Genomic DNA, 22,981 nt, shown 5'->3' with positions numbered 1-22,981 from the left:
AACGTTTGGTAGGACAACTAACTTGCATCTTGCTTGGATGGAGAGGTGCTCTAGCAGAACAAATTGTGTTGTAAAATAAGATGTTAAAATAACACAAATGCTAAGATACAGCTACTTCTATGCTATCTTGGCATTAAAAATATCCCTGGTGGATGCCCTATCCCTAGAGGTGTTCAAGGCCAGGTTGGATAGGGCATTGAGTAACCCGGTCTAGTGGGAGGTGTCCCTGCCCATGGCAGGGGGGTTGGAAGTAGATGATCTTTCAGGTCCCTTCCAACCCAAACCATCCTATGATTCCGGTCAGCTTCTTTTCCTTCATTGTATTTTAGATAGACAGCTCACTCGCTTAAAATATCCATCAGGTGGAATGTTAGTAGTGTATGTAGCTGTTTTCATGGAATAAAATTTTCCAAGGTACGTCCCTTTTCCCAGCTGTGCTCAGTCTTTGAAGTGACAAAATCTCTCCAACCCCATCAAGGGAAATGGGGATGGGGGGTAGAGACAAGGCTTGGGTTTAAAGAACTTCCAAAGTTTTGGTATGTGATTAATCTTATTAAGTTAAATTCAGTATCATAGTAGCTACGATGCAGGACACATGAGCAAGATAACCGCGCAAAGAGTGGTTCTGTCACCCATCGTAATTTTGTTTTCTTGAAAAAGTTAAAAGTGTTTTGTTTCCTGAAGGAAAAAGCGTTAAATCTAGCGCCGAGTTTACTGGTTTGTCAGTAGCACTTAGGTTTTATAACAACTCCCAATAATATTCTAACCACGGTTTCCTTTTATCTGCTGATGTAATACAGCAGGGTTTGACACCTTTTTAGACATGAAAAGACTTTATCTTGTCTCAAGTAACAGCTGCCGGTCTCTCCCACCACTCTATTTCCAGGTATCTTTCTCGGCTTAAGGGCACAGCATCAAGCCTGTGCAAAGCCTCGATGTTAAATAATCCTCTTCTCAAATTAGGAAAGTTCTCTGTTAACTAGCAAAATATTTATCAGGTTCATCAATTCTATCAATAAAGTAGAAATCGGTAAACCCAATGAAAATTAATTTTTCCTTTTGTTAAGCATGTTCACACGTTGGTAAGCATTTCAGTAATATCTTCCAATGAAAAAATTTAAGAGCATGTGTAGCTTGATAGTGGGATATAGAAATGAAGTGAGTGGGGTTTTTTAATATTATATTTTTTTGCAGCACTCTATATATTCCACGTAATTTCCCTTCCTGGTTGATCCCTTGTGGACCTCAGTGAGTTACTATCACAAGGAATGCCAAATAAACATTTCCCTTTGTTAAGCTATGCTAAATAAATTTGCACCTAAGTAGCTGTTTAATACTGTTTATAAGTGGAAATAATTATATTTATACTGCTAAGACAGAACCTATGGCTCTGCCCTATATCTCTGCAGGAATGATTCAAGCTAGAGGGATGCTGACATCAGGAGTGATAAACCGGGTAAAGTACTGGGGCTGGTACCGCAGTTCTACAGAAAAACTTTCAGAAAAGTACTTGAAGAACAATGCATCCTTTCCTCACCCCATTCCCACAGCAAGTATAGTTTTATTACTTTAGACGAAGCACCCCCCTGAAAGAGCCTGTTTGGGCTGACTAGGACAGATGATAAATGAAAATATATTCAGGGTCACCAGGTTGATGCATCACATTCACTTAGGCTTACAGCCAGTTTAACATAACCTTGTGGGAATATTTCCTACAGAAGACAGTTATCTGTTACACCCCCTCAATTTATTTAACTATCATCTTCACAAGTGTGAGAGGCTGCAAAACAGTCAGCTTTGGCACGGTAAAAACAGTTCCAAAGACGAAAAATCATCCCTAACCTTTAGATTGAGTAAACTGTAGAAAGATGAGAACACAAAAAAAAAAAAAAAAAAAAAAAAAAAGGTAATTTCCCTTCTGTAACGAATCACAAGTTTAATTCAAGCAACAGTCACCCCAGTGATAATGTTCTGGTGTTTATTTGCTGCAACGAGCAGCTATAGCCTAAATGAGAGAGGGCAGTCCATGCAGTTGTTTTCACATCTATTGCTGCTTCTAAATTAGCGGCAAAATACTTGCACAAAAATGAGATGCACCGCAGATGAAAAAATTGAAATTCTTCTGCTTGTCATGCTTGAACTGTATCTATGAAACCAGTTTTATTTGCAGTGATAATCAGCAACAGTCTTTTTTTTTTTTTTTTTTTCCTCTGCAGTTCTCACTATATTCTATCTCATTTATGGTTTCCATCATCCGCAAAACATGAACTTCCTATAATTCTGGCAGAGTATTTTCAGCGAATCATTCATTAAAGCACTCATCCCAGCCAGATTTGGAAAACTAACAAAAACCCTTCAAAAGCCTCTCTTGCCTCCCAATTTTAAACAAAACCCTAAAACACAAAACTCCCCACGCTGTGGGTGAAGTTGTATGATCCCTCCAACAGAGTGCGTTCTTATACACTAGGAGCAGACAAAACCGAGATCATTCACATGATGTTGGCATTTTTATTGATGAATATTCAAACTCTTGATTCCAACTTCCAGTATTCAAAAATCAGCAGCAAGCAAAAGAATCATACATAACCAATAAAAATATTTTTCCACCAAAAAAGGTCTGACCTCTGACCACTGCATAAGGAATCTCTCCATTTATGGTCCCCAGGTGACTGCTACTCATTCTCCTGAGCAACTCTATTCTTCTGGCTACCCTCTCACACCAGCTGGGTGGTTAAAAGTCTCAAGAAGAGACAGATCATCTTCAAAACCAAAGATAAATTTCCAATATTTTGGACTTTTTTTTGCTCATTTTCATAATACATTTCTCATTTGGAAATAAACTTGCTCCATCTGCCCACAGAGGAAAACAAGAAACTACCATTTTGGCTAATTACAGATTGTATTATCTGTATCTATATATATTATACATATTGTTAAGGAAAAAAAAGGTACTTTTGCTAACATTATAGTTTCAAACTTTAGTACCAGTATGCAGTATTTCAGAGCACTTCTTATTCATCAAAACTGCATCCACTTTAAATGGACAGAGCACTCTGTAGAAACTTTGAGAAAAGCTCTGTAAGAGCTGAAGGTTCAGAGTAAATTGTTATCATAATTTGATGGAGAACCTAATTGATTTTGATTCTTGCTTTTAGTCTTTCAGCCAGGGGAAGGGGACTGTCTGCCCATGTGTAAGTCAGAACCGCACTTTCAGCTTGCTGTGTGGGACCAGAACCTGACCTCTCAAAGGGTTCCTCTGGACTTTGGAAACAATTAACTTCCCCTACAGAGGGTGGGTTTGGAGATACTTGCAATGACAAACTATTACCAGCTTTTTTGAAAGTGCTCTTTTTCTTCTTTCCTTTAATTAAAAGGGCTGAGTCACTGTTTGTTCTTTTGCTAGTAACAGCATCGCTCCCTTCCATTGTGAAACAGTTTTTAAACTGACCAGGGTTCAGTTGACTTTTCTGCTGCTTATAAGTACGCTTTTTACTCAAATTCTCATCATCACTATCTTCACTAGAAGAACATCTGTTCTGACACACGCTCTTTTTAAAAGAAGTTTTCCAAGTAATTTGAGTACCAGCTTTTTTAATGTGACAGCCAGTTACATCTACTGGCCTTTGAGACACTGGAAGCATTTCACACCCAGGATGCAGCATCTCTGTTGTTTGCCCATTGAGGGCTAGAGGTGTTGAACTGCTTCTATTATGGCCTTTTTGCATCATTTCAGTCAGGCTGTCAGCTTTTTTGTACTGATACTGATAAACGTGTACGCTGGATTCCCTTGAATAGTCTTCTGATAGCACACTTTTACTTTCCTGCACCAGTTTATTTAACTGACATGAGAAAGAGAGACAATCTTTAGCATGATTCAATGTTTCTTTTGTTTGTTTAAAACACTTCAAAGACTCCAGTCGCATTACATCTTCAGACAATAAAGGCTTTGATGGAATGGAAGCCTTAAGTATTCGCTCACTTAAAGACAAGTTCTCAAGTTGACCCATAGCATCATCAGAAACCAAATAATTTGCACTATCAGAATGATGTTGATCAGACTGCATAACATCAGAACATTCTGAGCCATTTCTTACTGTTTCGTGACCTAGTGGATGCGCGTGTTTTATGTATGTAGTTAAGTCATCTGCAGGATCATAGGTATCACCTCCACAGGCTGATGAAGCGCTGAAGAAGGTTCCTTCCCGATCAATACTGCTCAGCTGGAGACCAGCTGTTACAGAGGAAGAGGATGACATCGCTGAATTTTTAGTAAATTGTGCTGGCAATACAGATGAGTCAGCCAACGTGCTCTGTAAGCACAAGTAAGGTGATGTAGTCAGAGGAAGAACAGCTTCTGATGCTGGCGTTTGACCAGTTGTGATGCAGGAAGCTGCAGCTAACACTATATCTTTTGATTCAGTACTTCTCTGGTGTATCTGTTCTTCTAGGGCAGTTTTTACATCTGATGTGGAGTCTTGCACAGGAAGAATTCCACATCTAGATTTTAAATTAATTTGAGACAGAAGATCGCTAACTTCATCATAAACATTTGATAATTCCTTTTCTTTTGGTCTGTCTTTCCTGTCTGAAAAAAATAAAAAAAGGCTTATCAAAATGGCATATTAACCACAGTTCAGATTTCCTAGTGTCAAAGCATAAAGTGGTAAGATAAAAGCACAGTCCCTGCAAGTTGTCATGCCCTGATCTTGACAAAACGTGACATTGCTCAACAGTGGCAGAAATGTTTGTTGCTTTTGCTTCATGTATTCTGGCAAGACCCATAAGTTCATAAGAGAAGCTTTTGGACTTACTTTTCTGTTTCTTCTTCAGAACTTCAGACTTTTCCACTTGATAAAGAGCAACAACATCAGGATAAGCAGCCCGAAACAAAGACTCCTCTTCTACTGTGACTACAAACAACTCTGCAGGCTCATCTTCTGCATCAACATAATGTTCTAAAAAATTAATGAATGTACGTTAGACATGTATATACACTAGGCATGTACATACAGACACTTCAAAGTAGGGAATAAGAAAAACAAAGAATAAAAGATTTATCTGAGTATAAAGATGGTATATAAAAAGGTGAATAGTACAATGTTTGACATTTAGCTACAAGTAAAAGTTGTCTTCTTTTTGCTGTTCTCCTGGCTTAAATGGGCACAGTAAACGTAGAAGTCTGTCAGCAAAGAAAAATGTCTAGCTAGTAAACACTCACAGTTTCAGGTAGACAGTGAAATAAGATATGAAATACAGAGTCCAGGTCTTATTAATGTGTACCAGAGAAAGCACCTGAAGACCGAGTCTCTTGCTTGCTAGGTAGATTTTTTTTTTTTTGAAACATTGCTTTTACTTTCAGGGTATGTGAAATTTGATGCACATTTTCTATTGTTTTCATAGAACAGTTTCCAATCTCACCCACATTTCATTTCCTCATAATGTTGTTAAACTCTTTTCCTCTTTAAAGCATGCTTTTCTCTTTTTCTAGGAACTGTTTTGTTCCATAACATACATAGAAACCAGACCAACCTGGTTTTTGCCACTCAATTTCAAAACAAGGAATTCCGTTTTTAACACGTGTCTTGACTATCCTGTAAGAACAAAAAGAATTAAATTACTTTGTTTAAATAGGAAATGAAAAATCTAAGTTATCTAGAAATATTTCAGTACTCTAACTTGTAATGATTCAGAGGAAAAAATATTCTTGTAATAGTGAAATTAATACACCTTTTAAAAAATACACTACTTCTCTAAGTTATATAATAAAATTTTGGGTCTAGATTTGAATACTGAAACATTTTTTTAATGATATTGCTCAGAGGAGCGTAACAAGAAATCAAAAAGCTATTCTGTAACAGACAACCATAACGCAGACTCCTACAAACATCAGTTTGATTACTTCAACTATGCCACCGAGAAGGCTGTTGCCATAGACAGCAGTTTTCTGAATGACCAGTCAGGGTCGTTTATATCTTTTGCATGAGAGCATGAAGGAAGATAAAACATGGACTGAGCAGGGACAGTCAGTCTTCGAGATTTTTCTAAAAACATTATCTATACCTCAGTTTAATGGGTTCCTACACATGCAGAGGCTCCTGCTGAATCATTACTGCATTTTTGAACCCTTGTTAACAGAAGAAATCTAGAGTACTCATGATCTGTCTTTCAAACTCTTGAAACACTAGAAAGTGTTATAAACAAAGGATGTCAATTAACTCATTCATCAAGGTAAATGCTGGTAATTTATCTAGCCAGCAATAATAATTTAACAGATTATGACACACCGACCCAGAAGAGATACCATCACATTGCTACTGACTGTTCTTTCCCCCAAAATTAAGGTCTATAAAATCTTGAACAGCATCAAGGAACATGGAAAAACAAACAACCTTCTTGCAATACAAGAAATGCGGGGGGGGGAAGCAGAATTTGGAGAATTTGGGTTTCATTTGGGAACTGAAAACATCAGACACTAAAGCCAAAATAAGTAACAATTCCCTTCACACAGTGAAGTTAAGTTCAGATTTGCCAACAGACACTGTAGATTCTAAAAGTTTATATAAGTTTAGGAAAGATCAGTCATTAAAAAAAAAAATACATTTGAGGGCTGATAGAATAAGCAGCTACTAATTCTGGCTCAGAAAACCCCTGAGTGGTGGGAAAACCTGGGTGGTGGGAAAATATCTTAGGGAAAGAAGTTACATGCTTATCCTGTATTTCTCCCTGCATATTCATTTTTAGTAACAGGATACTTGGCCATTTTTAAATTCCTAAATGCAATAGCCCTGAATGAAAATGTTGTTTTGAGAAGAAGGTCTAGCAGAATAGAAACTTAAACCAATGTTTTTATCAGAGACATTGTACAATGACAGTTGATAGGTCTGATAAGAAATCAGAGACCATGACTGAATCTGCAGATGCTCATTTCTAAGCCTAGGCTCTTACTGTGAGTCAATTAAATTTCCGCTAAGAACTTGAGCGGAGGATCAAACCTGTAATGCTAAATCTCATGTGCAGATCCAAGCAAACAGAACAGAAAGTAAGCACAGGAAAAAGCAGGCAATTGTCAGTTAGAATGAAAGGAAACTACTATATGTATTACTTATATGTAGTATAAGAATTGGCGTATTCATCTAAATTTTTACCTCTATTCAAAATGAGCACAAAGCTTGAAACAGAGATGGAAGAAAACTATTATATTTCCGTAAAAAAGGAAAACCCACATGATTTTCATCCAGCAGCAGAAGTAAACATATTAAGTTCAAGAAATCAAGCTACATTACCGTATTGCCTGCAGTTGTTTTGAATCAATGTATCCAGATTTTCTCTGGATCATATCATAACGTGTCAATAGTGCCAACAGTTTCTTACAAGCGTAATGTTTGTTCCATTCCATCTTCTCGGAAGCAAAGATCTGTTAATATAAAAAAAACACCCCACACTTTAAAACCTTATTCTGTTAGATATCATCCTTAGACAGTTATGTAGTAGGGGTGCAGGACTAAATACTTAAAATATCTAGAATGTTTTTATACATTAGTGCAATGCCTTATGGTATCTCACTGACTAGGGAGGGAACAGTCATCCATAATATGGCAGATTCATCAGCCGTCAATAACAAGCCAAGAGAACAGTTGTGCAGTGGCAACAGCGGCAGCAGCAGGGATAAGACAGTTGCTAAACACCTGATCAGATTCAGATCAGCTATGCAAGGAGCTGTGAAAACTACAGATTTGCACATGAGAGAAGGATGAACATGGATTTTCATTAAAGCTACACTGCTCAACAGCAGTCTACTATGCTACATATAATTCTCACATTGTCACCAGTCCTGGAAAAATGAGAAAGATCTCATCTTGTAAAAGATCTGCTTTCATCAATTAAAAAACAAATAAAAATCATTCTTAGAAAACAATGCTAACATGCATATATTGACCCACTCCCCCACCCCTCCCATCCCTCCAAAAAAAGCCTCCCAGGATATTTATCCTTTCTTCTATGGACAGAGGAATACGCTAGACCACTTTTGAGCTTTGTGCACTTTGAATTAAAGGGCCTCTGAACTTGAAAGCTGGCAGTATTTGTGCTAAACACTGGAACAGGCTTTCTAGAGAGGTGGTCAATGCCCCACGCCTGTCAGTGTTTTAGAGACATTTGGACAATGCCCTTAGTAACATGCTTTATCTTCCGGTCAGCCCTGAATTGGTCAGACAGTTGGACTACGTGATCACTGTAAGCCCCTTTCAATTGAAATAGTCTTTTCTATTCTATACACAAGCCTGTTATCTGGTTTTAGGGAAAACAGGCAACATTCTGAATAAAAGCCACTCTGCTTGTTATATACAGAAGCTGGTTATCTCGCTAATACAAAAGAAAAAAAAAAAAAAAAAAAGATCGCTGAAAAGTTAGTTTAACATTAAAAAAAAAAGTCCACAATCATGAGTTGCTAATACCCAAAGTTACCATATGTACACTGTGTCAGCATGTTTTTACCCATACTTGTTTCATCACAAGCTGTTATCTGTTAATACCTTCATAAAGGGCAGGAGAAAACAAAAAAGATAACATCCCTGAAGCACATATTATGCCATAAAACCATGTAGTACTTTATACACTAAACAGATTATGCAGACCTTTTCTGTGAGTTCTCTTTCTTCCACTTTTCTACATGTATTTTTACATCAACTGATTCCGCCCCCCGAGTCTTCAATTTTAGGCTTTCAAAAAATGAAGTATATTAAGAAGTTTTAGCAAGACTCTAATTCCTATCTTCAGTAAAATTACCAATGAAGATAAATTTTATCAGATGCCTTCCTCACTAATAAACAAAAAACCTACAGAGCTGAATATCCACTATTTTGTTATATACCTGAAAGGACAACAAATTTGGCCTTTGGCGTTCCTTTATCTTGATCAATTTATTCTTGTTTACAAGAAATTCTTGGATAACCTTGAGATAAAACAAAAAAAGAGACAGATTAAGAGAGGGCAGAAATGTGAAATTTCAATTCATTCATTAAAAAAAAAAAAGTATATTGAAATAGGCTTGTTTGTTACCTCAGAGAATGGAAAGCCCTCACAACTGTTAGCTTTTCTGCAGGTAAAACAAATGTGTTAGGAACTGAATACAAATGGGAAAAAACGCAGAATTTAAATGCTCACCCTGCACACAAATGCAGGGAAAAGCAGTTTTCAAGACATTCCTACTTTCTGATATTGTCCTCCACTGCACTTGCTTGTTTCATTCGCTCTAACTGATGCCATTCACAAGGGCAGCAGTATTTGGAGTCATTGGGTTTGCAGGATCTAGTGCTTTCACAGAATTTACATCCACTGTGCTCGTGTTCCGTGTAAGATCCTACAGAAGCAGATGCACAAAGCACAAGGAGAAAAGAGGTTTCCAAAATTTCCAAATACACAAAGCTAATAGTGCAAATACAAAGCTCAGAATACATATGAATCTGACCTGAAAAGTAGCTGTAAGCAGATCTGAGTGCACTAGCTGTATTTATATATTCACAGTTAAAACTGTCAAATACAAGCAAGCTTTTTTTTTTTTAAAGACTTTTTTCCAGTTTCAGACCTTATGCTAAATACCTTATTACCTAAAAGACTACACAAGTAGTCTGTGACATCCTGACAAATATACGTAACATACTTCAAAAAAGTTTTTCCTTCTCTAAGTGATGGGTTTAAACGAGTTCACTGATGAAAGATGCTACCAAAATGAAGTTCCTTAAAATTAAGTTATTTTAAGAAAACACTGCAGCAAAACCCAGCAATACTAACAGGTTAGTCCTCTTGATGCAAGATCAATTCAGGCAACTAAAGAAACAGTTGCTTGTCAGTATAGCATGCATACTTCATTGATAATGTGAAAAAGGTAAATATCTGGGATCACACAACAGCATTGTGATAACATTCCATCTGCTATCAACTAGTTTCACATTTGAAGAAAGGTAGTCTCCAGCCTCAAAAATATCTATATACTGAAAATGTGAAGATAGGCCAGAAGCTGAAAGACAAGGAAAGCAATTTTTAATGCTAGACATGAAAAAAACCCCAAACCAACAAAAAAACCCACCACTCCCCACCCCACACACCCAGAAGAAAAAGTAAACAATTAGGCTAAAAATAAAATCCAGTGCTTTTCACGCTGACCTGGATGATGGCACTCGGTACAGTGAGTTACCCTTTTAACAACCCAAGGTGGATTATTACCATACTGAAATTGTTCTTTCCATTGCTCAAACCTAAAAGGATGATATTAAAAGGATTAAGAAATATTTTTTAACTTAAAATAAAACACAAAAATACTCCTTTTATACTTCTCAGGCTTCTAGGAGTTTTCTAATTCATGAAATAGACTTTTTTTAAAAGTACATTATAAGATTATTGGACTTGTAGTATTGACGCACACATTATGATAACAAACACAGCAAGTATTTGGTATTTCATGTCCTGATCCAGAACCCAATTAAAAATCAGCAAAAGTCTCTCATCAGTCCCTATGACTTCCTTTCCAATCATCGACATACATCTGCTAGCTCAAGAGCTAAGAGTCAGCTAATATTTAAAACAATTAAGAAGCTTGCCTAGCAAAACACAGAATTCATTTAGCAAATATAAAATAAGGAATGTGTGAATCTCTCCCCACCCCCCCATTAAAGTATTACAAACATTATCTTGGAGCTGAAGTACATACCAGCAAGTCTTTGAATAAAATCAAAGTACTTCAGCATACAACATAAGTTTTCACTTTACCTTTGCAATAAGTTTTGACCTTGCAAGGTCTCAATTAACTTTAAAGCTTGTTCTTTACCAACTCCTGGAACACCCTACAGAGACAGAAATATGAAACATTAATGACAAACAGAAAGTATTCAGTTTTTCATAGAAACTGCCTTCATAACATTATCTAGATAACTGACAAAAATTATCCCAGATGTTATAGCACCTCCGATAAAAAAAGGCAGAGAAAGAAGGTAGTAGAAAACAATAGGAAAAGATGGTTGTTTTCTTTTTTTTGTTTCCCTTCTTGCTATCTTCAACGTGACAACAATATAAAATACCGGTAACATTCTTGCCAGCTAACTGCCAGTGAGCTGAAACTTTTCAGAAATATCTTGGAAAGAGACAAGACAAAGATAGATCTTTTGGATTTTAGAGTCAAAAGGCTGGAACTTAGAAGAAACGTAGCAAAAAGCTTTCACTCACAGGAAAGACATGCTTTATGACAACGAAAACAACTTTTAATATTTGAAGACCTCAAGCACTTAGGCAAAATCAGTTCTGAGAGGCGACAAAGAAAAATGCAAGAACATTTTCTGAAAAATAATTAAAAACCCCAATAAACCCACAAACCCAAAGAATTCCTCCCCTCCCTTTCAATAGTTGCTTGATTTTTATATTTACTTCATTATTACATCTCTGACTTTACTCTTCCCCTGACCAATATCCCTCAGGATTGTGAGCTCCACCAGCGCGTGATCACTGCAGCCCAGGATGCCTCCAATCTCGACATCACCAGTTAGCTCACTGGTCTTGGTGACCATTAGGTCCAGCATCGCATTCCCTCTCATGGGTCTATCACCTGTCTTAAGAAGTTATCTTCAATGAACTCCAGAAGTCTCCTGGATTGCCTACAGCTCACTGTTGTACTTTTCCAGATGTCAGGGTGGTTGAATTCCCCCAGCAGGTCCAGAGCCTGCGAGCGTTATGCCTCCTGTAGCTGGAGTAAGAAGGCTTCGTCAATAGACTTCCCTGATCGGGCAGCGTGTAGTAGGCATCAACCACAAGGTTCCGTTTGTTGCCTCTGTCTCTAATTCTTACCCATAGGCTTTCAACCTGCTCATGGCTCATCTTCAGAGACAGCTCTTCATGCTCTATTTCTTGATATAGAGGGCAACTCCTCTGCCCCTCCTTCCTCACCTGTCCATTCTGAACAGCCTGTAGCCATCAATAGCCACATTCCAGTCATGGGATTTGTCCAACCAAGTTTCAGTAATGTCAATTAGCTCGTAGCTTTCTAGCAGCATGGTGGCTTCCAGCTCCTCCTGTTTGTCGCCAATACTGTGTGCATTGGTGTAGAGGCACTTCAGCTGGGCGGCTGGCTGTATCACCTTCTTAGAGGAACACACCTTAATTCCTTTGGGGTATTTCACTGGCGGATCCCTCTTGGCTCCTACTACCTCAGGAGCCCCTGGCTCATCTCTGTAAGACTTCAAGTGTGCTGCAGCATAGCCAGCATGTCTCAGACCAACAGGCTGAGGGCCCTCACTAGCATCCCATCCCTTTAACTGTTGCCTGTCATCCCACAGCTTGACACGGGCAAGCCTGATATTGCACCGCTTCCCCCTCAAGCCTAGTTTAAAGCTCTGTCAATAAGCCCCGCTAGCTTATAAGCAAAGAGCCTCTTCCCCCTTTCAGAAAGGTGAACCCTATCTGACGCCAGGAAGCCTGGTGCCATGTAGGCCATCCCATTATCGAAAACCCCCAACAGTGGCAGTGTCACCAGCCTCGGAGCCACATATTAATAGACTGGGCCTATCTGTTTCTTCCTATGGCGCTGCCTGCAACTGGGAAGATGGACCATCATCCACATCATCATTCATTGACTGGCCTTTTGTCAGAATGCACAAGTCTCCCTTGATACACTGTCTTGAAAAACAATAAACTGTAAGTACCCAATAAAAAAAATAATTATATTGCTTACCTTCGGAAGATAATCACAACCCAGAAGAACAGCTAGCCCAATCAAAGACTCTCTGTCACAACCAAGCTTCTCGTTAATAGAGGACATTGTGTAACAGTCAAGAACTGGATCCTGCAAGAGAAATTTATCATACATTTTATTTCTGTAACATCAGGGAAGAAACTGCCCTGAGTCACATTTAATTGTGATTGCTTACCCATCCCTATTCACCCACATTTGCAGGAAATGGGTCTATTCCATACGAGGTGTCTGATAGCAAAAAAAAACCCCAACCAACCACCAAACAAAAAAAAAAAAAAAAAAAAACAAACCAGCAATTAAAATCTATAATGCAACGCATGGACATCACATAAATAACTATAGTTCTGGAATTTTAAGTATGGGCATCTACTGTTGAAAGAAACTAAAATAAGCCAAAGCGTGTTTTTATTGTTTACTACCTGTAGAAAAACTGTGCCAAAATTATTGTTATACCTAGTACCAGTGGCTGTGTAAGTCCTCAGAAACTGCAGTTTTTAAAATCCATGTCAACATTTTAATGAGCTACTCGAGTAAAAAAAGAAAAAATAATTAAAATGTTACCTAGACATGAGCTAATGGAACACGTGAAACTTTGAAGGGTAGAGGGACTCAAACACACCAAAATGATGTCAAGATTGACATGCATTAAAACATAGGACACTGCCTCCCCCTAAAAAACAACCCCACACAAGCAAACAATTTAGTTGTCTGGAACAGATACCCCTAACAGACACACACCTACATAAATTATTTTTTTATGTTGACTTAGATATGTAACAAAGTACACCTGAAAGATTGAGGCTACCTTCATTTTTGGTGATAAAAGACAAGGAACTTGAATGAAAGAAAAGAACCAGGTCAAGACAAATCCCAAACATGGTGCCATCAAAGCAAATCATCTTCCCTTAGCTTTCATTTAAAAAAAAAAAAAAAAAAAAAAAAAAAAGAGTTAACTGTTCATAGTGCTTTTTTCCATTCTATTGATTTTCTATTACTATTTTCTCAACAAGTCTTTCAGACAAACATTATTTAAAATTCCAACCCCAATATAATTTTTCCTCCACTTTCTTGTTAGAGTCACCAGACAACACATGCACTCCTTTCTCCGATTTATAGAGACACTATAAATTCCAGAAATTTGGGGTTGCCTTTTGCCAGCTCTGGAAAATTCCATTCTTAACAAGTGAATGTTTCAGCCAAAGGTCATAAATTGATCGGGTTTTGTGAATCATCACAACAATTGATTATTATACAGATATACAATCCCTACTCTATTCATGTTCAATTGGAGACCAGTAGTATTAATTCTAAGTATACTCATAATAGAACAAACCTGTACAATGCAAGTGTGTGAACACTGTTATTAGACCCAGGAGGCTGACCACTCCCATATGCCCTAACGGTAAATTTACAGGAAGCAGTTATTTCACTCAAATTCTCCACCATAGAGGAGAAAAGGAGGAAAAAAAAAAAGTTTGATACTCAGCTTTATATTACATATCACAGGACACTACAAAACAGACAATAATACCATAAGTGTTCAATTCAGTTGTTTTGCTGATCTCACATCCAATACGTGTTCCTGTCTTAAAAGTACTATTTTAAACAAACCCAATTATTAGACGGTAAATGAAACAATTGCTTAGATATTATTACAAGTCCCTTATTTCTATTTACATTTTTGGGAAGAGTCTAAAGAGTGGATGAGAACAGGATGAGGTACATCACCTTAGCATTCATAGCAAAGTTCCTATAAACTGTTTGAGCTCCATATAAGAAGACATCTCCATCGTTGGTAATGCAGCCATCAACATGTCCTTTTGCATTTAGGTAGGCACACATTGCCTCTGCTTCCCCGGCTGCTTGAACCCAAGGGACACCTAAACACTCCAGCAGTTCAAGACACTAAATGAAAGAATCCAGAAGGAGGGAGAGACTGAATGCTGAATTAGATCCACTTATTAGCATGCATTTTCTCAGACACAAGAGTATACAAAACCCGCTACTGTTGCGCTGCCTACAGAATACTTCCTTAATACAAGCACTACTTAGGAGAAATATAGATTACCGTAACAGTCAAAAGAAATATCCAACTAAGAGCAAAGTATTAGGTACAGGACTTGAACACAGCATGATTAACGGTCACGCCTTCACAAAAATCTTTACACTTTAAATAAATATTTACGATGGTTTCAAAATAAGAGTAACAAAGTAATATTTATCTTTGTAAAACAACACTGTTTACTCAAGTAGTAATACTGGGCTAGCACAGACATCTTTCAACAGATGCCAGACTCCCTGAGAATATCAAGCACGAAAGTACAGTACTGTTGGCCTACTAAGGCTGGATCACAGTATAAGACATACTGATATATACTCATATATACTTTTTACAAATTTCAGAGAAAATAATCTATTTTAGAATTTGAGAATAAAACATGAATTAATACATTCAAGCTGCTGAAGCCATAAGCGTCTATAAATTTTGTTTCATAAAATTCTGGTTAAACAGTTAAATATCTGCAACAATGAGTGAAAAACAAAATTACTGAACAGGAAGTCTTTGCAGCCAGGGTTGTCTCAACCATCTATACAAAGAAGACTGTATAGTCTTCCTTTTAGCCTAATCCAGTAGGTTTCCAACAAGTGTATCCTCTCAGCTATACAGCTAGTTTACCAAGTCATAGATCTAGGTTACAAAACAGTTCTGTGTATCCCTTCAAAAACACACTAGCTTAGCTAGTGTACATAGGTACACAACACATTCCTGTTTTCAACCTAGAAAAATAAGAAGTATCAATACTCATACTATTCAAGAACAAGGAAGTTGGATTTCTGTAATAAACTCCAAATTATGACTGTGGCTTACTACAACATAACATGCACAGGGACACAGTTAAGAGATGCTATAAGGCCCAATTTCAAAGGCATATATTCACTCAAAATACTGTTGTAGAGAACTATTAATTCTTACAAGTTCTTGTATTTAATTTGGTTAAGATTTCTTCCAATCACATTACAAATACTGAAACACAGCTCTCAATTACTCACCTCTTTTAACATGGCTTTAAATAAAGATCTCCCTGTTCTTGCAGCTCCAACTTTCTTCGAAGGTCCATAGCGCATCTCATTCCTCTTACTCATAGTGTCTGCTTTCAACTTGGGGGCCTCTCCTTCCATGACAAACACTAGTTTAATTCCCATTGATGTCAAAAAAGAGAACCGAAAAAACAGGTTTCTGCAATAAAGCAAGGTGTTCCATAAGCTGCAGAATTAATGAAGCCAAATTTCTTCACATGTTTTCCTTATATCCCTCCACCTATCCGAGGAAAAATCTTAGCTTTCTCTCCACCTTTTATGATTCCTTCACCTCCAAGCTAAAAAACCTTTTATCTACACCCCTGTCTTCAGCTGAAGTTGTTTTACTATGAATTTGTAACAGCTTTACAAAATTCCCAAGAAAATACCATATAAGGACAAGAAAGACATTTTTAGGTGGAAAGCCGTAAGCAAATTTAAAAGGTTTAATAAACATGCAATATCCAAAGTCTGTTTCCAAATGCATATCCACATTGATTCTTTTAGATCAAAATTTAATCCCAAATCTATCAATATGGGTACATAAGATTCTGAAGTGACTGAATGCTGTGGTATTAGACAGACTGATAGATACCATTACCATGCCAATTTAGTTCATATGCAAACCAGCATCACTGACTAGTGAAATTTTGCAAGGGAGCAATAATAACTATTTGGTAAAATTGAGAGCAGTAATATGAGACAGCATATGCTTTTTCCAGCAATTCCAGGATCAATCTTTCAAAAAGAATAGACCAAACATTTATATCTCTTCAAATGACATGGGAAGACCATTAACCTAGATTTAATTTCATACATTTGCTGTTGGTAAAAAAGGATGAGCTGGTCTTTTGAGGTTAGTTCTATTTTCACAAATGATATAAAAATCAATCACTTACAGTAAGTTTCTCTAAAATACTTGGAAATGAAATTGTTTTGCTAACTGCCTGAAAACTTTTTTTTTTTTTTTTTTTTTTGTAGAAATCTGTTCATCCCTTTGTCTTGCTTTGGAAAGACTGCATAAGAGATCTGGGCCGATGTTTCCATTCCATTGAACACAGGACATCCTACCAGAGGGAAGTAATGACTTTGGTCATGCTTCAAGTTTTAGTTAATAATCCATTTGGGATCATAAGCATAACATTTTAAGAAATTATTCTCAGAAGATGCTGATATTTCACATCAGCTGAATTCAACAGAAGCCACAGGAACGTCTAACTCAGTATTCTTGAGCTAACCAATAACAGATCATTTATGAAAATTTGTATATATTTTCATTTTTGTCAGCATAATTTGCAGAAAACAGTTTTGAAGTTGCAGCTGCTTATACTTGCTCATCCCTTAAGTATGTGAATCATTTAAATTAAAAATATACGTATTCTTCAAGGTTCTTCATAAGCCTGAAGAATGATTTAAACATATTTAATTAAACATGGGATCTAACTAGAATTTTAATTTATAAACCAGATCAGGGTAGAGCATGCATGACTCTCAGCATGCTCCGAGTTGACTAGCATCCAGACTGCTGTGATAAACACTATAAACTCTCATACAGCCTTCCAGCATACAGCCTCAGAAACATATAGGTTTGTGTTCACATATAGGTTTGTGCACATTGATTTGTGTTCCATGATAATCTGTATATCACACAGTGCTATACCACAGTAAGACAAACATGGTTCTGCTTATATCCATCCCATCCTTCTCTACAGTTGAGGCCTCAAGACAAAGTAGGTTGGGCCCAAGAACTTCTATTTGCACCCGAGCACTAAGTTGAATTCACCCAGTATGACTGGGTCTTGACTTCAAACCCTTTACACATGTAGCACAAGTAATAACAGAATCAAAACAACACAGTCAACTACAGAATTTCAGAGGTAGTCTTAAATTTAGAGTAAATATCATAGCTAAATTATACAGCTCCAAGACTTTCAGCTACAACAATTTATAAGGATACAATACCTCAGGTGTGGCTTGGTAACTACTCCAATCATCTTTTTAACAGTCTGTGCTTCACAAACCCACAGACTTAAATCAACAGCAAGTGTTTTTCCTTTAAGACTGCTCAAGTTGACAGGTTGTCTCACAGGCTCAAGAATTTGCCACAGATTAGTCACTCCCATTGTTCTAGCTTCTTTGTTGTCAGCATGAAGATTTTAGCTGTGAAGACCAAGCAAAATAAAATATTTTCAAAATATAACATGAAGTAGGACCTATGAACCTGAGGTTTGGAAAATAAATATTTAGCCATTATCAGTTTTATTTTTATGAGCCAAGAACACTTGCAATCAAGCCTTTTAAGTGTGCAGTGACTCCAGTTCACAGACTGTTTATTACTCAATACCTTCTTTGAACTATGTATTTTCATTGCTAATAGCCTGAATATAAATAAAAAAAAGCTCATTGGGTTGGGGGGGAGGATAAAATAAATCATTCATTTCCAGGTCTCATGTGTCCCCTGCATATGCACAATCCAAGCTTTATTTAAAAACAAGGAAAAACCACACCTCTCGAGGGAATTGCTTCCTTAAGTGGCACAATTCACATTAAAAAGTTTCTGTTTAAATAGAAGTAGATTAAAGCTATTTGAGGAATATTTACAATGATGATAGAACTTAAACTCTCTTTAGTATTCCAAGATGATATAACAGCCACAGATTCTGGCTTGGGAAATTCCAAGTTTGACTTCAGGAAAAAAAGTGACAGAGGGTACTGCAGCACCGGTTGCCTAGAGGTTGCAGAATCTTCATTCTTGGAGATTTTCAACATCCAGCCAGCATACTGTCTTACTGATTTAATCCAATACTGGTGGAAGTCCTCCTTTGAGCAGGGAACCAGCACTGATAACCTCCAGAGGTCTCTTCCAATAAATATTTTGAAATTAATAACACTGTGGTTGCAGAAACACACCAGAGTCTGTATTTTTACTACTTTCATTTTGGTATTGTGTGACTGGCACTACCTCCAATGAACACCAGCTGAAAACACACATCAGATAGTATATTTCTTTGTCTCTTATTTAACTTTACTTATATAGCTCTATTCCCCATGCTACCCCATTAACAGATTTAGTTTTCTTCCTTTCCTTCTTTTCTTTTTCATTATTCTTCTGATTTTCATACCTTGCCATTTCCATACAAGGCCTCTAACACATATGTGCTTTCCCCCCTCACAATACCAATCGATTTCTGCACTGTCTTACTGTACAAAGTTTGCCTCATGCTTATTTCTCTGCTTTTCCATTTTCTCCCTCAATATTAGAAGATAAAAATCAAAGTCAGGAATGTTTTGTATTTCTTTCATCCTGAGTTTGAAACTACCGTACATTCAGATAAAATAAACCCCTCCTTTGAATAAATCATGATTAGACAAGCTAGCTACCTGTGTTGAGTCCGCTTAAGACACATGAGGAGCTATGCCACCTCGTGGCCTCTAGTGAACACAGCCATGTTAAATACAGCAATCTTCCACACTTACCACCACCACAGTGTGAAAACAGCAAGCCTGTCCTTGTAGGGTGCATTGTTTTATACTCTAGAACTGTTTTAAAGCAAGACAGCTAATCAATAATTCATCATTTCTGCCACTGCAGGAATTCCAGGTTGTTTATAAATCAAGTTCTCATGTTAAGATTTACTTTCAACAGAAATCACATTTCTCTAATCCATTTTTTAACTACTTCAATCACTCAACCCGATTTTAGCTGTATGCACTCAGGGCACAATGTATTGCTTTTGCTGTTGTTGTACCTCAAGCACATAAAATGACTTTAAAACATAAATAAAGCATGCAAATACATGGCATGATTTCTTCAAGTCCAGGATGATCAATTTCTCTGATGCATAGGGGAGGCTAACAGAAGGCATACAAACCTTCTCAAAAGACAAGTGTGATATTCAGCTTCAGTGGGGTTTAACAAGAGAACACCTAGCAAAAAAAGGAAGATGTCTTTTTTGATGTTACCATTTTGTTTCTGCCAGTCTATATCAATACAATTTTTTTTTTAAAATGTGGTACTTGGTTTCTAAATATTTTTATGGAATATGACATGGTACTTTCCTTCAAGTACCATTAACAGGAAAGACAAATATACTACAAACACTTAACAATTACAAATAACAAAGACAAAAACAAATATAAGAAATTTGAAAACTACAAAAAAAACCCCACTTTTTTCATTATGAGGTAATAAATTATTGTTATTTGAGGACAGAAGTTTTCGTTATCCCCATTCAATATATATCTAAGGTTGAGTTATGAAAGCCTGTGAGACCTATCAGTCTTTGCTTTTTTGTCTGTGTTCTGTAAGATATTTAGATCTTGATCCTGTATACAAACAGATCTACTCCTTTTAATAGGAGTGATCTGTCTAGTCACATTTTATTGAGGGCCTTCATTCATCACAAGCCTCCAATCTGCTTAGAGATGGTAACTTCCAAAGAAGGGAGACTGAACCTTATTTTTTTTTTCCACATACTTACAAATCACTGAAGATATCACACTATTATAAGATCACTGACAGGAAATATAAACTAAAAAAAAAAAACCAAACAAAAACACAAGACCTTCTTAATTTCTCATCGGGCCAGTACATGCTATAGCTATATAGCTTTCAGGTTTTATGAACTGTGTTTTTAGACTACGTTCTACTCTACAAAGTTTTCTGCACCACCAGAAATAAGCCAGTTACAGAAGAAATTTAACGCTGAAGTTTAATTCATATAGATACGCCTTCACCCATCACCAAGGTAACTTACAAAGACTGGCAAGCATATGCTTGATGTCTGACCCAGAGACCCTTAAAAAAAGAAAAAAAAAAAAAAAGAAGAAAGCCCAGGACACGTTTTTAACAAGTCTCCCACTCCCCCTCTGTGCTACTGCCATACCCCCGCACCTGGCGCGGCTTTGCTGATGACCCCGAGCACCTGAAGCACAGCACAGCACTTCGATTCCCCCTCAACCTCCTACGGGTTTGTGTGTTGGTTTTTTTTTTTTCCTCCTCTGAGACGAGAGCAAAACAGAGAAGTTGCCTGAAAACAAAATAACGAGACACACAGCCATCTTGAAAGCAAATATTTAAAATTCCCGCCTTGATGCGAGCTAGAGAGAAGAACGCACCCCGCGCAAAGAAAGAGGCGCTTCCCTGACCGGCTGTGAGAGGAACAGCCCTCCGGAGGGCTCTCCCCGCCCGCTGAGAGGGCTGCGGGCCCGACTCCCGAGTTGGGGCTGGGGGCCTGCCCGCCCCCAACACTCCCCTCTGCCCGCCACGGCGTCTTGAGGCCCCAACGCCTCCTCAGAGAAGGCGGCTTCGCGGGGCGGGGAGAGTGTTAGTAGAAACTTACATCCCGGTTTGAGCCCTGACAGGTTCAGAGGAGACCCGAGCAGGCCCAGCCGCCGACCCCCGCGGCAGAGAAGAGGGGACGAAACCCACACCCCCCGGGAACCGCTCGCTCACCCTCCCCGCAGCCCCAGCGGCCGCTCCGCCCTCTCGAAAATGGCGGGCGCGGGGAAACCGCCCCCTCGGGGCGGACGGGCGGCAGCGCGCAGGCGCCGCGCCCCGCAGCGGCTCTTCCGTCGCACCCTCCCGCCGCGCGGGGCCGGGGCACCTTCCTGGGGTCTGAGCCTTGCGGCCGTTTAACGGCTCCGTCGGCGGCGGCGTTGGCGCTGAGGAGAGGTAGGGTGAGGGGCGGGCGATCTGTGCAGGGCGGTGGGTCCCGGTGGGCTTCTGCTGTTCCGGGGGCGGCTGGGAGGAAAGGAGGTCGGGAAGATCGGTCGCAGGGGAGAGGCGGTGCCTGCCCCCGCCCCGGCCGGCTGTGTCAGGGCAGCGCCGGGAGTCCCGCCCGTGTTGTGGGGGGGCACGTTAGCCGTCGGAACTGGCTTTTTGTCGCCCGCTGTACAGCATGGCTGCTGTGCCCGGTGTGAGGGCTCCCCGCCCGGCGCCCGGCTCTGCCCAGCGGTAGCCGGCGCCGCCAAGGCCGGGGTGGTACTGTGGGGGAAGTGGGTAAGGAGCGGGCAGCCGCTGCCGCCGGGGCTTTCCAGCCGCGAAGGGGCCGGTGCCGCCTCTGCGGGTGGTGAGCGGGTCCTTCCAGGCCGTCCGGAGAAGGCGTTGGGCCGAGCCAGCGATAACGGGGTGCGAGGGGGGGGGGGGGGGGATTTCTGCCCCCCTCTTTCCTTTGTCCCTCTTCCATGCGGAGGTGAAGCCGCCTCCCGTGCTGCTGTGGGTCAGGTAGGGCTTTTCCCGGGTCCGGGGAGGGGTGGCATAGGCTTCTTGTGCGTTGGCTGTGAGTGGGTTCGGAGGGCGGTCGTGGATGTCAGAGTGCTGTAGTGTAACGTGGGGACATTGCCTCGGATGGCCCCTAAAAACGTACGGCACTCTGCTGCTGGGTATGAAGTTTAGCTTCGGACTTTGATCCTCTGAAATACGTTCCTTTTGAGTACAACAGATATCGTTATGTTCCCGTTTTTCATTATTATAAACCACTAGAGTTAACTTGGAATTTATTTATCTCTATCTTTCTGTCTATTTAAACAAGTGTAGTGTGCTATGCATCAGGAGACGACCACAATTCTTTTCTTCCTCTTCCACCCTGCATTTCTTCCCATGTCTTGCGTTCATCCCGCTGTAGGTCGTTTCTGATGTCTTTTCTCTACGTCCGTTTTGCTAACGGGACGAAAGGCAATCCAGGTTGTAGCTGGTCTGGGTGTGGAGCAATTAAAGTGGAGCAATTAAAGTGGATGTTTTGAGTGGCAGCTGCTTCTTACCTGACAGGGACACTGCCGACAGAAGGCTGTTAGAAAACCAGTGGAGTGGCTTTGGTGGCAGTAGGTTGGTTGTGTCCACTCTGGATGAGGCCGACTGTGACCAGCTAAGTAGGGAAAGGGGAAAAAAACTTGTAGAGCGGCATTGCACTGGAAACTGTGGAAAGAGATGCCATTGCTTGAGTTGGAACATGGGTGTATGTTGCCTCCAGTGGATGCGGTCTCTGATTTCTTGTACTTTGGTGTTAACAGGGTAAATACTTTTCTACTATAACATGTAATAGTCCTAATACAGCACATTTGGGCATTGTGTTTTTCTCTCCTGCTCTCATTATATGCATAACAATTACTTGTAATAATTTGTAGTGGTCCTGTGATGTTTTTATAATTGGGTCTGTCTTGCCCTTA

At 39.2% G+C, this 22,981-nt stretch overlaps 1 protein-coding gene across 1 annotated transcript; it reads right to left on the bottom strand.

Annotated features, from left to right (window-relative positions):
* Positions 1-2,491: 2,491 nt before the first annotated feature.
* On the bottom strand, positions 2,492-21,203 carry GEN1 (GEN1 Holliday junction 5' flap endonuclease). The gene is made up of 14 exons (XM_082480998.1): positions 21,157-21,203; positions 17,777-17,974; positions 15,788-15,974; positions 14,465-14,641; positions 12,716-12,826; positions 10,765-10,838; positions 10,156-10,253; positions 9,208-9,358; positions 9,058-9,094; positions 8,870-8,950; positions 7,284-7,414; positions 5,530-5,591; positions 4,812-4,955; positions 2,492-4,585 (listed from the first exon to the last, which is right to left on the bottom strand). The coding sequence occupies exons 2-14, from the start codon at positions 17,935-17,937 to the stop codon at positions 3,129-3,131; spliced, it is 2,871 nt and encodes a 956-aa protein (XP_082337124.1). The 5' UTR covers positions 17,938-17,974; positions 21,157-21,203; the 3' UTR covers positions 2,492-3,128.
* Between the last annotated feature and the right edge of the window lie 1,778 nt (positions 21,204-22,981).

This window comes from Vanellus vanellus (genome assembly GCF_965231255.1).
Source record: "Vanellus vanellus genome assembly, chromosome: 3".
NCBI classification, from domain to species: Eukaryota; Metazoa; Chordata; class Aves; order Charadriiformes; family Charadriidae; genus Vanellus; species Vanellus vanellus.
This window is presented reverse-complemented; position numbering and strand designations above follow the sequence as displayed.